The 12,941-nt window shown below is 50.7% G+C and overlaps 1 protein-coding gene across 4 annotated transcripts in view; it reads left to right on the plus strand.

The window, feature by feature from the left end:
* The first annotated feature begins 2,380 nt into the window (after positions 1-2,380).
* USO1 (USO1 vesicle transport factor) overlaps positions 2,381-12,941 on the plus strand; it is a 47,243-nt gene continuing 36,682 nt past the window's right edge. For 2 of the 4 annotated variants that reach the window (XM_029073242.2, XM_029073244.2), the window contains exons 1-4: positions 2,382-2,563; positions 8,014-8,100; positions 8,192-8,256; positions 8,701-8,780. In XM_029073242.2, coding sequence (XP_028929075.1) covers positions 2,498-2,563; positions 8,014-8,100; positions 8,192-8,256; positions 8,701-8,780 — 298 coding nt within the window. In that variant the 5' untranslated portion in view covers positions 2,382-2,497. Of the gene's footprint in view, positions 2,564-8,013; positions 8,101-8,191; positions 8,257-8,700; positions 8,781-10,269; positions 10,282-12,941 lie in introns of all 4 variants that reach the window. The other 2 variants (XM_029073241.2, XM_029073243.2) reach the window with 2 other exon arrangements.

Below are 12,941 nucleotides of genomic sequence, written 5' to 3' on the forward strand. Positions count from 1 at the left end.
TCCCCACGTGGGACAGGGACTGTGCCCAACCTGATTGGAGAAGTAGCATGGCTTAGTGGAAAGAGGCCGGGCTTGGGAGTCAGGAGTCATGGGTTCGAATCCTGGCTCTGCCACTTGTCAGCTGTGTGACTGTGGGCAAGTCACTTCACTTCTCTGTGCCACATTTACCTCATCTGTCAAATGGGGATTAACTGTGAGCCTCATGTGGGACAACCTGATGACCCCGTATCTACCCCAGCGCTTAGAACAGTGCTCTGCACATAGTAAGCCATTAGCAAATACCAACGTTATTATTATTATTATTCTCTGGGTCTCAGTTACCTCATCTATAAAATGAGGATTAAGACTGTGAGCCCTACTTGGGACAACCTGATTGCCTTGTACCTACCCCCAGCACTTAAAACAGTGTTCAGCACATAGTAAGCACTTAAATACCATAATAATTATTATTAGCTTGTATCTACTTCTGCATGCAGTACAGGGTCTAGCACATGGTAAGTGCTTAACAAATTATTAAGTCTCACCAAGTCATTTCCAATTCATAGCTGCTCCACGGATCTACTTTCTCCAGAACGTCCTGTCCTCTGCCATAATCTGCAACCTTTCCAAGAGTTCTTCCCTTATCCTTATGGTCTCTGTCCATCTAGCTGCCGGTCTGCCTTTTCCTCGTTTTCCCTGGACTTTTCCTAGCATTAGTGTCTTCTCCAGAGAATTAGTCTTCCTGATTATTCAGTCAATAGTATTTATTGAGCGCTTCCTATGTGCAGAGCACTGTACTAAGCGCTTGGAATGTACAACTCGGGCAACAGATAGAGACAATCCCTGCCCAATGACGGGCTCAGTTTAGATTATGCTTAACAAATACCATTTATCTATTTATTTCTATCACTGTCCATCTCCTCCTCTAGATAGTGAGCTCGTTATGGGCAGGAATGTGCCTGTCTGTAGTTACATTGGACTCTCCCCAGCGTGCAGTACAGTGCTTTGCACACAGTAAACGCTCAATCAATACGATTGCAGGAATGAATTACCCTAGGAAAAAAATGAAAAAAAAACCCCAATAAAAGAAAAACATATTTACCAGCACACGGGGTTTTAGGGGAATGAAAAAAAAATAAAATGAAATCCAAAAGAGCCGGGTTTCTCCAGCTACCAGCGAAGCCTAAAGAGCATTTCCCAGGCTGGGCTTGACACCTTGCAAAATCCAGCTGTCCTGCAGGGAGGCGCGGGGGATTGTGGACCACGTGCTTGAAGAGGGCGAGGGCGCATGCGTAAACAACCCCTAACAGGGCTGGGGCTCCCTCGCTAAAGAAGGGCAGGGCGCATGCGTGGGCGCCCCAAGGGGGCGGGGCTCCCTCTCCAAAGAGGGGCGGGGCGCATGCGTGGGCGTACCGTAAAGGGACAGGGCGCATGCGTGGGCGTACCGTAAAGGGACAGGGCGCATGCGTGGGCGGCCCCTTATTGGGCGGGGCTCCCTCTCCATAGAGGGACGGGGCGCATGCGTGGGCGCCCCTAAGGGGGGGCTACCTCTCCAAAGAGGGGCAGGGCGCATGCGTGGGCGTTCCCAAAGGGACGGGGCGCATGCGTGGGCGTCCCCTAAGGGGTCGAGGCTCCCTCTCCAAAGAGGGGCGGGGCGCATGCGTGGGCGCCCTCTAAAGGGCTGGGGCTCCTTCCTTCATTCATTCGTATTTATTGAGCGCTTACTATGTGCAGAGCACTGGACTAAGCGCTTGGAATGGACAATACGGCCACAGATAGAGACAATCCCTGTCCAACGACGGGCTCACTCCCCCTGAAGGGGGGGGGCCCATGTGTGTGCGCCCCCTAAAAGAGCTGGGGGGGCATGGTGGGCGTCCCCCTAAAGGGGCGGGGCGCATGCGTGGACGCTCCCTAAAAGGGATGGGGGGGCAGAGGTAAAGGGGGGTGGGGCGCATGCGTGGATTTCCCCCCCCCCCAGGGGTGGGGTTCCCTCGCTAAAGAGGGACGAGGCGCATGCGTGAACGCCTCCTAGGAGGGCGGGGGGGTTCCCTCGCTAAAGAGGGACAAGGCGCATGCGTGGACGCCCCCTAGACGGGCTGGGGGGTTCCCTCGCGCAAGAGGGGCGAGGCGCATGCGTGGACGCCCCCCTAGAAGGGCCGGCTGGGGCTCCCTCACTCAAGGGGGCCGAAGCGCATGCGTGGACGCCCCCCAAAGGGGCGGGGCGCATGCGTGGACCCCCCTAGAGGGCGTGGCTTCCCCTCGGGGGGGGCGTGTCCTTGCGGGGCGGAGCCGGGGGAGGGCCGGTACGGGGGCCGAAAGGGGCCGAAAGGGGCCCGTCGGTCGCCGCTTCCCTTTGCCCTTCGAGCCGCCACGTCAGGCCACGTCCCGGCGCATGCGCGCGCGGCGGGGACGGGTTCCGGCCTGAGGGGGCCGAGGGGACGGCGGACCCCGCCGCGGTCGCCGCCGACGGACCCATCGAGCCCACGTCGGGGGACGTTTCCCTGTCGCCGGCCCCAAGATGAACTTCCTGCGGGGGGTCATGGGGGGGCAGAGCTCCGGCCCGCAGCCCTCGGGCGCCGAGACGGTGAGGACCCCGACACACAATCGCCACAGTCGCGACAGCCGCCTTCGCCCGCCCCCCCCCCCCCCCCCCCCACCTCGCCGCGCCTGCGGCCTGCGCGGCCCTGAGCTAAGCGCTCGGGGTCAGAGGTCGTGGGTTCGAATCCCCACCCTGCCCTTCCTTCCATCAGATTCTACTGAGCGCCTGCAGGGTGCCCAGCCCTGAGCTAAGCGCTCGGAGTCGGGGGTCGTGGGTTCGAATCCCACCCCTTCCCTCCATCAGTACCTACTGAGCGCCTGCAGGGTGCCCAGCCCTGAGCTAAGCGCTCGGAGTCAGGGGTCGTGGGTTCGAATCCCACCCCTTCCCTCCATCAGATTCCACTGAGCGCCAGCAGGGTGCACTAGCCCTGAGCTAAGCGCTCGGGGTCAGGGGTCGTGGGTTCGAATCCCCACCCTCTCCTTTCTTCCATCAGTTTCTATTGAGCTAAGCGGTCGGGGTCAGAGGTCGTGGGTTCGAATCCCACCCCCTTCCTTCCATCAGATTGTACTGAGCGCCTGCTGAGTGCAGGGCACTGAGCTAAGCGCTTGGGGTCAGAGGTCGTGGGTTCGAATCCCCACCCTCTCTTCCATCAGTATCTCCTGAGCACCTACTGGGTGCTAAGCGCTTGGGGTCAGAGGTCGTGAGTTCGAATCCCGGCCTCGACCCTCTCCTTCCTTCTATGAGTATCTATTGAGCGCCTCCTGGGTGCAAAGCACTGGACAAAGCGTTTGAGTTCCTTGGGAAGAGCTCCAGGCTTGGGAGTCACAGGTCGTGGGTTCTAATTCCGACCCCTTCCTTCTTTCCTTCCTTCCTTCCTTCCTTCCTATCTACTGAGCGCCTACTGGGTGCAGAGCACTGGACTAAGCACTTGGGCTCCATGGGAAGAGCCTCGGGCTTGGGAGTCAGGTCACAGGTTCTAATCCCGACCCCGATCCTTATCTTCCTTCCATCATATCTACTGAGCGCCTACTGGCTGCAGAGCACTGGACTAAGCGCTTGGGCTCCGTGGGAAGAGCCCCGGGCTTGGGAGTCAGAGGTTGTGGGTTCTAATCCCGGTTCCGCCACTTAGCTGGGTGACTCTGGGCAAGTCACTTCCCTTCTCTGGGCCTCGGTTCCCTCATCTGGAAAATGGGGATGGAGCCTGGGAGCCCCAGGTGGGACGGGGGCTGTGTCCAACCTGATTCCCTGGGATCAGCCCCAGCGCTTAGAACAGTGCTTGGCACCGAGTAAGGGCTTAACACAGACCATAATCATCATTATTACTAAGCACTTAAATGCTATCATCATAATAATAATAATGATGTTGGTATTTGTTAAGCGCTTACTATGTGCAGAGCACTGTTCTAAGCACTAGGGGAGATACGGGGTCATCAGGTCATCCCACAGTTAATCCCCATTTTACAGATGAGGGAACTGAGGCTCAGAGAAGTGAAGTGACTCGCCCACAGTCACACAGCTGACATGTGGCAGAACAGGGATTCGAACCCATGACTTCTGACTCCGAATCATCATTGTTAACAGTACTACTGTCAGGCACTTCTTATAATAATTATGTTGGTATTTAAGTGCTCACTATGTGCCGAGCACTGTTCTAAACACTGGAGTAGATACGGGGTCATCAGATTGTCCCACAGGAGGCTCCCAGTCTTCATTCCCATTTTCCAGATGAGGTCACTGAGGCCCAGAGCATTACCCTGTTTATTTTGTTAATGAGATGTCCATCCCCTCGATTCTATTTATTGCCATCGTTCTTGTCCGTCCGTCTCCCCCGATTAGACCGTCAGCCCCTCAGAGGGCAGGGACCGTCTCTATCTGTTAGCCCTCTGTCCATTCCAAGCGCTTAGTCCGGTGCTCTGCCCATAGTAAGCGCTCAACAAATACTATTGAATGAAGTGACTTGCCCAGAGTCCCACAGCTGACGAGCGGCGGAGCCGGGATTCGAACCCACGGCCTCTGCCCCTCCCAAGCCCGGGCTCCTGCCGCTGAGCCACGCCGCTTCTCCGTGCGTCAAGCACTGTTCGAAACACTGGGGTGATGGAGTGGGGCACAGCGTGCGAGCGCTCAGCCGCCGTCCCGTCAGTCGTCCGACCCCACTGCCCAGGGCCCCGGGGGAGACCACAGTCCTTTCATTTATTTTTTATTTTTACTTTTTATCGTATTTCTTAAACACTGCGGTCCAAGCCCTGTTCTAAGCGCTGCGGTCGATTCCCGCCTCCTCCCGTCGAAGGCTTTCTCGCAGGCCCGCCTCCTCCAGGAGGCCTTCCCAGGCTCAGCCCCGCTTTTCCTCGCTCCCCCTCCCCCGTCCCACCCCCACAGCACTTATGTCCATATAATAATGTTGGTATCTGTTAAGCGCTTACTATGTGCAGAGCGCTGTGCTAAGCGCTGGGGGAGACACAGGGTCATCAGGTTGTCCCACATGGGACTCCCAGTCCTCATCCCCATTTTACAGATGAGGTCACCGAGGCCCAGAGAAGTGAAGTGGCTCGCCCACAGTCCCCCAGCTGACAAGGGGCAGAGCGGGGATTTGAACCCGTGACCTCTGACTCCCAAGCCCGGGCTCTTTCCGCTGAGCCTCGCCGCTTCTCAATCTGTTTTATTGATTTCTTTCGACGCCTGTCTCCCCTCCTCCGGACCCGGAGCTCGTGGCGGGCAGGGGACGTCCCGGTGTCTTGTTGCGTTGTGCTTTCCCAAGCGCTGAGCACAGTGTCCTGCACACAGTAAGCGCTCAGTGCGGTGGAATGAATCCAAGTCGATCAGGGTGGACGCGGGGACAGGGTGTCCCTGTCCCCCACGGGGCTCACAGTCTGTCCCCATTTGACAGATGAGGGGACCGAGGGACCGAGAAGTGAAGCGACGCGCCCAAGCTCACCCAGCGGACGAGTGGCGTCGCCGGGATTAGAACCCAGGTCCTTCTGACGGCCGTGGAGAGTATCCCACAGAGTCAGTTGAGGCTAGTGTCCCTCGGGTCTGCAGTGCGACGGGCTTTGTGGAGCCGCGTGGCCGAGTGGAAAGAGCCCGGGCTTGGAAGTCAAAGGTCCTGGGTTCTAATGCCGGCTCCGCCACCTGTCTGCCGTGTGACCGTGGGCGAGTCGCTTCACTTCTCCGGGCCTCAGTTCCCTCATCTGTAATTATTATCGTTTGTTTCAACCTATTACCGGAAGAAGCCATTTGAACCAAGCCTGGAAACGCCAACGTTGGTTCAGTCGGTATTTATCGAGTGCTTATTCTCTGTGCCAAGCACTGTACTGAGCTCTTGGGACAGGACAATATAGCAATAAACAGACACGAGCCCTCCCTGTAAGGAGCTCAGAGTCTAAGTGAATGACATGTTTATAATGCTAAAGGTTCATTAATTTCCTTTTGCTAAATATAGCACTTTCCTTCCGCATCCGAAGAGAAGCAGCACGGGCTAGTGGAAAGAGCGCGAGGCTGGGAGTCAGAGGACCTGAGTTCTAATCCCGGCTCCGCCGCTTGCCCTCTGGCGTGACCTTGGGCAGGCCACTGAACGTCTCTGTGCCTCCATTTCCTTATCTGTACGCCTGGGTGTTTAGTACTTGTTCTCCTTATCTCTTAGACTGTGAGCCCAGGGTGGAACAGGGACCGTCTCTGTCCCGATGATCTAGTATAATAATAATAATAATATTTATTAAGCGCTTGCTATGTGCAAAGCACCGTTCTAAGCGCCGGCGGGGGGATACAAGGTGATGAGGTTGTCCCACGTGGGGCTCACAGTCTTCATCCCCATTTTGCAGAGGCGGGAACTGAGGCCCAGAGAAGTGAAGTGACTCGCCCGAGGTCACAGAGCTGACAAGCGGCGGAGCCGGGATTAGAATCTACCCCAGAGCTTGGTCCAGTGCTTGGCCCGTATTAAAGGCGTACGAACTACCCCGGTTATAAACAGGAGATGACCGAAATCCTGATGGGGAAGTGAACTCGCTCAGGGTCAGCAGAAGGTGAATCAGAGTGGCTCCAAACTGAACGCTAAGTTGAACTGCAGCGGGCTTTGAAATGAAAATCAAGACCAGAGAACCTCAGATTATTATTATTATTAGGATCCACTACTTGTTCTCAGTGTATTTCAGTGTGGATAAATGAAATGCAGTTAAGACAGAAGAAAAAAAAAAATCACACATGGCCCGTGGTTTCAACCCCTTCCTTCCTCAAACCAACATTTTACAGCCCGGTCCTCTCCTTCCAAAAGAACTAGCTACCTTTGGATCCGTGCCTGTCATTTCTACTTGTTTTGTCTTTATTATAATAATAATAATGATGATGGCATTTGTTAAGCACTTACTAGGTGCCAAGCAGTGTTCTAAGCACCGGGGTAGATAGGAGGTAATCAGGGGCTTACACGTGGGGCTCACAGTCTTAATCCCCATTTTACAGACGAGGTAACTGAGGCACAGATAAGTGAAGCGGCTTGCCCAAGGTCACACAGGCAAGTGGAGCCGGGATTAGAACCCACGTCTTCTGACTCACAAGCCCATAATCTTGCCACTGGGCGGGAAGTACTTAAGACAGGGAGAGTTCTGTTGTCACATCACGGACTTGAAGCCGTAATTTTCCCCCCTCTGGGAGGGCTCTGGCTGCGAACGAAACAGAGGAGCAGCGTGGCTTAGTGGAGAGAACACGGGCCTGGGAGTCGGAAGGATCTGAGTTCTAATTCTGATTCACACTTGTCTGCTCTGTGACCTTGGGGAAGTCACTTCACTTCTCTGGGCCTCAGGTACCTCATCTGTAAAATGGTAAGACTTAAGACTGCGAACATGGGACATTGGATTCTGTCCGACCTGATTAGCTTGGGTCTACTCCAGCGCTTAGTACAGTGCCTGGCACTCAGTCAGTGGTATTTATTGAGCACTTTAAATGTGCTACAAATGCTATTAAAAAAAAAAATTACCCCCTTATCCTCTGCATCAGGGAGAGATAGCCAAGTCGCTCGTAATTTTACCAGACCGGCACGCCCCAGCTCGTAGAATACTGTTACTGCTTTCATTCATTCATTGTGGTACTTACTGAGCGCTTTCTGTGTGCAGAACACTCTACTAAGCGCTTGGAAAGTACAGTTCGGCAAGAAATAGAGACAGTCCGTGCCCAACGACGGGCTCACAGTCTAGAAGGGGGAGACAGCCAACAAAAGAAGTAGCCGGGCATCAATCGCACCAAAATAGATGAATAGAATCATAGATATGGACACATCATCAATAAAATAGAATAATCAATACGTACATATATACAGAAGTGCTGGGGGAGGGAGTGGGGGTGACGGGGAGGGGAGGAGGAGCGGAGGAAAAGGGGGGCTCAGCCTAGGAAGGCCTCCTGGAGGAGGTGAGCGCTCAGTAGGGCTTTGAAGGGGGGAGGAGGTCCTCGCAGACTTGGGCTTCGCCGGCTTTTTCTTCCCCCTAACGCCGTCCCCCTTTCTTCCGTGCCAGATTCAAAAACTTTGCGACCGAGTGGCTTCGTCTACACTGCTGGATGACAGGAGGGACGCGGTTCGAGCTCTGAAATCACTGTCCAAGGTGGGTGGCCGGGTTTTCGGACGGTTTCCGTTCGAGCGGCCAGCGTTGGTTCCTTCTAATACCGTTCTTCCCGTCTCTCTTTTACGGGCAGAAATATCGCCTCGAAGTGGGGATCCAGGCTATGGAACATCTGATCCACGTTCTGCAGACGGACCGGTAAGCCTCTAGCCCCTAATTTTCCTCCTTTTTCTGAAATTAGCTTTAAACAAACAAAATGGTTTATTTCATGAAGACGTAGAAACGTTAAAGACGGAAACCAAACAGCCGTTTTACTTGTCCCCTAGGTATTTGCAGAAATCAGACCCGAAACAGAAAATGAGCTGGAAGTAAATTCCCTACTCTTCTAATAACAATAATAATAATAATGGTATTTATTAAGCACTTACTATATGCCAGGCTAAGAACTAAGTCCTGGGGTGGTTAAAAGCAAATCGGGTTTTTATTAATATTCCCAAATCTTTGGACAGCATTCCATTCCAGGAATGCCATTCCTGCTCATTCAAGTCTCTTCCATCGGAGTCTCTGCACGTTTTCGGGCTAAATAATCATCTCTGTAGAGGTCAATGAGATGTGAAAATATTTTGTTATTTTGATTTGCAGCTCGGATTCTGAAATAATAGGATATGCTTTGGATACCCTCTACAATATAATGTCAAATGATGTGGAAGAGGAAGAACCAGGTAAATTGGCATATTTTCTCTTGAAAAAATAAGACTAATTTTGTCAACGATTAGAAATCCATTTTAAAAATTTCATTTCCATCGACGTTTACATAAATGTTCATGCATTTTTAGTTTTGCACGCAAGATTCCAGCATAATAGATGTTTTTTTAAGGGTGGTGTTCATTAAAACTGTTTTACTTCGTTTTGAGTTGGGATAAATAGCCTTTTAAGCAACTTTCTGTGTTTGTTTAAATTTTGCAGTCACTATTTTGCAGTGAACTATCTAAATTCTGTCTAAATTCAGTTGACATGTTGGGGCTTGGTAGTTCAATTTAATGCCTCTGAACTGAGCTTTTCTCGTGTCTTATAGCCTAGTAAATTCAGTTTAATATCAAAATCTGAGTTAATTGTGCCCTCAGCAGATGCAAGGTTTGGTAGGGTCAAATATTGTTTCTCTCAGGAAAAACACATGGAAGATGATTGTCAGGTGAATGTTTTTGCACCATGTAATAAAACTGGTAGCTTTTTATTCTCTCCAAAAAACCCTCTATCTCAAAGATTTCTGAATTTTATCTTTATGAAGTGTTTTGCTCTCTGAAACGTATCGATATTGCAGCAAAGAGGAGGTAGTTATTGAGCCCAGAGCCCTAATTGACCTCTAGGTAATCTTACTATAATGCAGTGGGAAGAGCAGAATTTGCTTTGAGTAATTTCTTACGAAATTGTGAACTGAAGCCATGATCGTGGTACAGGTTAAACCAGCAAATGAAAGAGCTAGAAAGAAAGAATTATTAGGCAGGCCAGTAGAATTCACTTTGAGTATCTGTCACAAGAGTCTCCGCTTTTGTTTACTCTCAGGTGGACAGCAATCTAGTTCAAAGTTGACCCATCCAAAGTTGAGAATGAAGCAATTATTAAAACTGGTTTTCCTGCCAGTCAGGCAAAGTAAAGGAATCCGGCTGGAAAGCAGTTCTGCGTTTGGCAGGGTGCGAAATTGAATTACAGCAAAATCTAGATGATCTAGTAGGGCGAGTTCTATTAGTGTCAAGCTCCACGTCATCGGCGTTCAGCCCTGGGAAGGGAACACCGTCCGTCTGGCAAGCGGGAGGAAAATGTTCACAGTTTATAGTTCTGTCTCTCCCCAAATGAACATCCTCTTTCTCTCCCTCCTTTGTACCCCGAACTCAACTCTTGATCGTTCTAGAGGGCGAGTCGGCTTCAGCGCACTGGGGTGCAATTGGGCAGGAAATTCTAAGTCATAGGACGGCATTTCCTTTTGCAGATTCTGACTCCTCTCCCTGTCTGTGAAATGCTCACTGAAAATACTTTGATTTCTCTCTGGCCCCCAATTAGTGTGAGAAGCGAATACTTTTGAAAGGGGTGCTGTCGCCTCTTTGAAATCTCTGTGACGCCGATTCCGCTGTTAAGTTTTCTGTGTGTAGTACTGCGTAGGAAACTGCTCTGTCAAACTCGTTTCTCTTCTTTCTTTTATGTCTCCCTTTGAAGATGATTTGGAAGGTAAAAAAGACGACTCAGTACATATATATTTGTGTGTGCATGATGCTTTTAGGCATAATTTTGGATAAGGTGTTTATCCCTGTAAAAAGGACACTGTCAAGCGGTGCTCGTGTCCTTCCCGTTGGGAATGCTCTTCACCTCAAACCAAGTTTGGTTTTCTTGCCCAGATGCTCCTTTTTTTAAACCTAGATGGGAGCTTCTCGCTTGCCAAATTATGGGCATTTGTTTTCTGAGAAACAAGATTGTCCCCCTAGGCTTGGAAATGCTTTCCACGGCGTCTTTTTAACGGCAGCGGCATGGCCTTGTGGATAGAGCCACGGACCTGGGAGTCGGAGGAGCTGGGTTCTAATCCCGGCTCCGCCACTTGTCCGCCGTGTGACCGTGGGCAAGTCACTTCACTTCTCTGGGCCTCGGTTTCTCATTTGTAAAATGGGGATTAAGTCTGGGAGCCCCATGGGGGACGTGGGCTGTGTCCTACTTGATCGCTTTGTATCTAGCCCAGCTCGTAGAAGAGTGGCACAAAGTAAGTGCTTTACCAAATACCTTTTTAAAAACATGGAAAGAATTCCATCAGCCTAAGAAAGTCCACCCACACCCCACCTCAGTGTGCCGAGGAAAGCATTCGGGCATTTTTGTGAAGAAAAATAGAGAGTAAACATTTGAAATGATTTTATGAAGGGAAGGAATCAGATTTGTCCCACTTAGATTGACAGTGTCCCTTTTAAATAATGCATGTTCTGATCAACATTATGGCACCACTCTTGAAACTAACACCTCTATTTCTTCCCTCGAGTTTTGGTCTGGTCGCCTTTCAACCCTCATTTTAAGAAAATTCTAACTGCTGTTTTTGGGGGGGAATTGAATAATCATTTTCTAAAGTATTTGAAGTGAGGAAATGTTCTTTCCGAACGAGTTTCAAAATCACAGGCGAGCCAATTATGCAGCGTGGGAAGCTTCCGTGCATCAGGCGCTTCACCTCCCAGACTCAACTGATGCCCCTCCGTCTGTCCGTAAATTAGTTTCTTTTTATTTAATCGGACTAATAGCGTCCTCCTCCATTTGTCCCTTTTCGTAGAAGAGTAAATTGCTTGCCGTTTTGTCATCCCCTTCAATCTAGTGCCTCTCCAGGTGAATTGCACCAAAATACAAGAGTGTGTATGTGTGAGTGTGACAGGGACAGAGACACACCAACCTCCAGAGGGGTGTATTTGAAATGTAGGGGTAATAATTCATCTATAATAAAGAATAAATCCATCAGTCACTTGAATTCCTTAAATCTGAAGAGAAGGCATTAATAAATTCTTGGGTGTTTATTCTCATCAAAGTTTGATTGGAAGTAGCCTAGCCTAGTGGACCAGCACAGGCCCAAGAGTCAGAGGATCTGGATTCTAAACCTGGCTCTGCCACCTGTTCACTGCGTGACCTTGGCAAGTCACTTAACTTCTGTTCCTCAATTTCCTCCCCTGTAAAACGGGCTCTAAATACCTGTTCTAGCTCCTACTTAGACTGTGAGCCCCAGATGGGACAGGGATTGTGTCTCTGACCGGATAATATCGGATCTGTCCCAGCGCTTAGTGCATGAATTAGGACAGGGTAAGCATTTAACAATACCACAGTTATTATTTGAACTCTCGCGATTTTCTGACTATTTGAGAAGGGGAAGCAAACTTTTGAACTGACGGAGGACCTGGGTTCTAACTCCAGCTCCACCACTTGCCTGCTGTGGGACCTTGGGCCAGTCACTTAACTTCTCTGTGGCTCAGTTTCCTCAGTTTACAAAATGGGGATTCAGTCCCCGTCGTCCCTCTTAGACTGTGAGCCCCATGTGGGACCCGATGGTCTTGTACCTACCTCAGCGCTTAGTTTAGCGCCTGGCACATAGTAAGCATTTAAGACCGTGAGCCCGTCATTGGGCGGGGATTGTCTCCATCTGTTGCCGAATTGTACACTCCAAGCGCTTAGTACAGTGCTCTGCACATAGTAAGCGCTCAATAAATACTATTGAACGAATACATGCCGCTGTGATTATTATTATTATTATTACAGACTTGTTTCTCATGGGGGAATTTGTTCACTGACCACTTGTCAGGGAGCCTTTCTCCACATCCACGATTTTATAAATGTCACCGAGGTCCAGCGGGGGCCTTCATAAGTTACATCTACCCCAGCGCTTAGTACAGTTCCTGGCACGTAGTAAGCACTTAAGTGCTGCAGTTATCATTACTAGGATCGTAATCACTCAGTGTGATCTACATTTGGAATTTGCTTAAATACTTTATCTCTTTGGTTGTCCTTCGCTAGACCATCCCCTCCCCAAACCCCAGTCCTGCTCACCATAACTCACCTCGCTTCTTGTTAACCAAAAATAAGTTTATTTTCCCCACTTGGCGATCCCTGAAAAAAGATGCCGGGGCGGGGCCGTTGGTAATCCGTGCTCTTCTTAATCTGTTGGGAGGCTCGGGTTTGGGTGACGGTTCTCCACTGGCTGCTCTGTGAGACCTTGAGCAAGTCACTTAACCTCTCTGTGCCGCAGTTCCCTCATCTGTAAAATGGGAATAAAATACCTGTGCTCTCTTTCTCTCCCTCCCTTTTAGATGGTGATTAAATAGCAATCGTGGTGGTTCAGACTTTACTCTGTGCCAAGCCCTGTAGTAAGTGTC

This window comes from Ornithorhynchus anatinus, chromosome 10 (genome assembly GCF_004115215.2).
Source record: "Ornithorhynchus anatinus isolate Pmale09 chromosome 10, mOrnAna1.pri.v4, whole genome shotgun sequence".
Lineage (NCBI taxonomy): Eukaryota > Metazoa > Chordata > Mammalia > Monotremata > Ornithorhynchidae > Ornithorhynchus > Ornithorhynchus anatinus.